Source organism: Tupaia chinensis, unplaced genomic scaffold (assembly GCF_000334495.1).
Source record: "Tupaia chinensis unplaced genomic scaffold, TupChi_1.0 Scaffold149501_1, whole genome shotgun sequence".
Classification (NCBI taxonomy): domain Eukaryota; kingdom Metazoa; phylum Chordata; class Mammalia; order Scandentia; family Tupaiidae; genus Tupaia; species Tupaia belangeri.
In genome coordinates, this window is record NW_006209345.1 from 2,625,432 (window position 1) to 2,627,335 (window position 1,904).

The window sequence follows — 1,904 nt, forward strand, 5'->3', positions numbered from 1 at the left end:
GGACAGAAAGGACAGCGGCGCCCGGGAGAATCTCGGCCGCCTGTGACTCCACGTGCAGACTCTCCAGTTAATCCGTGCGGCTTCATTTAATCCTCACAGTACACCTGTGTGGAGGAACCAATGTCACGTCACGATGAGGAAACCGAAGCATGGACTTGTGTAGTGATTGTTCCCCAAGCCGCGGAACTGCAGAGGGCGGCTGCGTGATCCGCATCTGGATCTGTGGTCCGGGAGCCCCCAGCTCTCCACCCGCTTGTGTTTCTTCTTCTATGAACCCTGTGGTAGAGACCCGCAGAGGCTGCTGGCGCTGACGCAGTCAGCGAACGTGGTCTGAGTGTCAGGCAGGGGAGGCTTCCTAGAGGAGGTGGTGCCTAAGCCATTGGTGACTACGAGCTGGGCATGTCTGTAAGGGCGGGGAGGGTATGCCCCCCGTGTACAGAGGCCCTTTGGACAAGGAGCGTTTCAAGAGGACCAGGACAGACTAAGTGTGGGACAGAGGAGGCGGTGGCTTGGCGACCCTCCTAAGGAATGTTAGGAATGTAGAACCTTAGGCCACAAGAAGCCATCCTATGACTTCAGGCCTGGGACTAGCATGGTCCAAGCCAGCTTTGGGAAGTTCAGTGGGTGCACTGACAAGAGGGGCCCTGGGATATTGGCCTGCAGTAAGCATTACACAGTCAGAAGAACTTGCACAACAATGGGACTTAGGAGGGGAGACTGGGCCCCGAGCAGGAGGCCTAGTTTGTAGCTCTGGCAGCTAAGTGGGCGGAGGTCACAGGAGGATGAGTGGGATAGAGGAGTCACCGTGGGACACCATGTGGGACACGGTGAGGGCAGGGTGTTCAGAGCTCTTGAGAGGCCAGACTGAAGGGAAGGGAGATGCTAACGCAAAATTAGCCTGACCTGCTGGGAGAGAAGAGGGAGGCAGGCTTACCCACAGGAGAAAAGACAGGATACCTGGAGCACAGGGATAGCAACTCAGTCATTTTATCTTTGTAACAGTCCCGGAAAGTTCAGTTCTCCATCAGCTCCACTGTACACATGGGGAAACTGAGGTTCAGAGAGTACGGGGACGCCCGGATCACAGTGGTTCTACTGTATGGCCTGGTCTAGATGCACCACAGGAAGGTGCATGGCTCCAAGGTGCCCATGTCTGCCGTCTTGTCCAGGACATGGCAGCTCTCATTGCCAATGGGGGACAGAACACTGCACTGTTTCCTGTGCTCCCTCTGCTCATTCTCCTTGGTCGGACTGAGGGTGGAGGCAGAGGGCCAGAAAACAGAAACCTCAGAAAGGAGAGTGAGGGCTGGTCTGGGCTGAGAAGCTGCCCTATGGCCTTGGCGGTTCTCATAGTGCTGTGGACCAGAGGCCATGTGTCTTCTGCCAGCAGCAGGTGTCAGCGATGTTGGGCAGCTCAGACGTGAGCCTGGACGGGATGCTGCAAGGGCTCAGAGCAGCGTGCAGCTGCAGCTGCGGGGCTTCATGGCTAGCAGCAGCAACCTTAGATTGCGCGGTGAGTAGGGCGGGTAGCGCAGGTCGTTGACCTTCTCCATCCCAGCGCAGCGCAGCAGGCAGGCGCGGTGGTGGGAGAAGGTGTCAAAGGAGAACTTGCCGTGGTACCGGCCCATCCCGCTGGCACCTGTACAGGAGCACAGAACTCAGTGGTCAGGCCCTCAGCGGCCACCGCACAGAATTCAGACCCAGACACAGCCAGCCACCCCATTGGGATCTAGGTGGGCGACTTCGCCCCTTTGATCCTCAGTTTCCCCATATGCCCAGTGGGTTAAGTAGGAGGCCCTGAGAGGTGGAGAACTCACTCCCGAGCCTGGGGACACCAGGTTTGGGACAAGATTGGCAGCCAGAGGGCCAGAGCAGGGGTTCTGGAGCCAGACTGAATGGGGGTG

General features: G+C 58.0%; 1 protein-coding gene across 1 annotated transcript in view; it reads right to left on the minus strand.

Moving 5' to 3' along the window:
- Window positions 1-971: 971 nt before the first annotated feature.
- LOC102474716 (aldehyde dehydrogenase family 3 member B1) overlaps window positions 972-1,904 on the minus strand; it is a 17,293-nt gene continuing 16,360 nt past the window's right edge. The window contains exon 8 of the mRNA XM_027769427.1: window positions 972-1,505. Within this exon, the coding sequence (XP_027625228.1) occupies window positions 1,449-1,505 (57 nt within the window). The 3' untranslated portion in view covers window positions 972-1,448. The remainder of the gene's footprint in view (window positions 1,506-1,904) is intronic.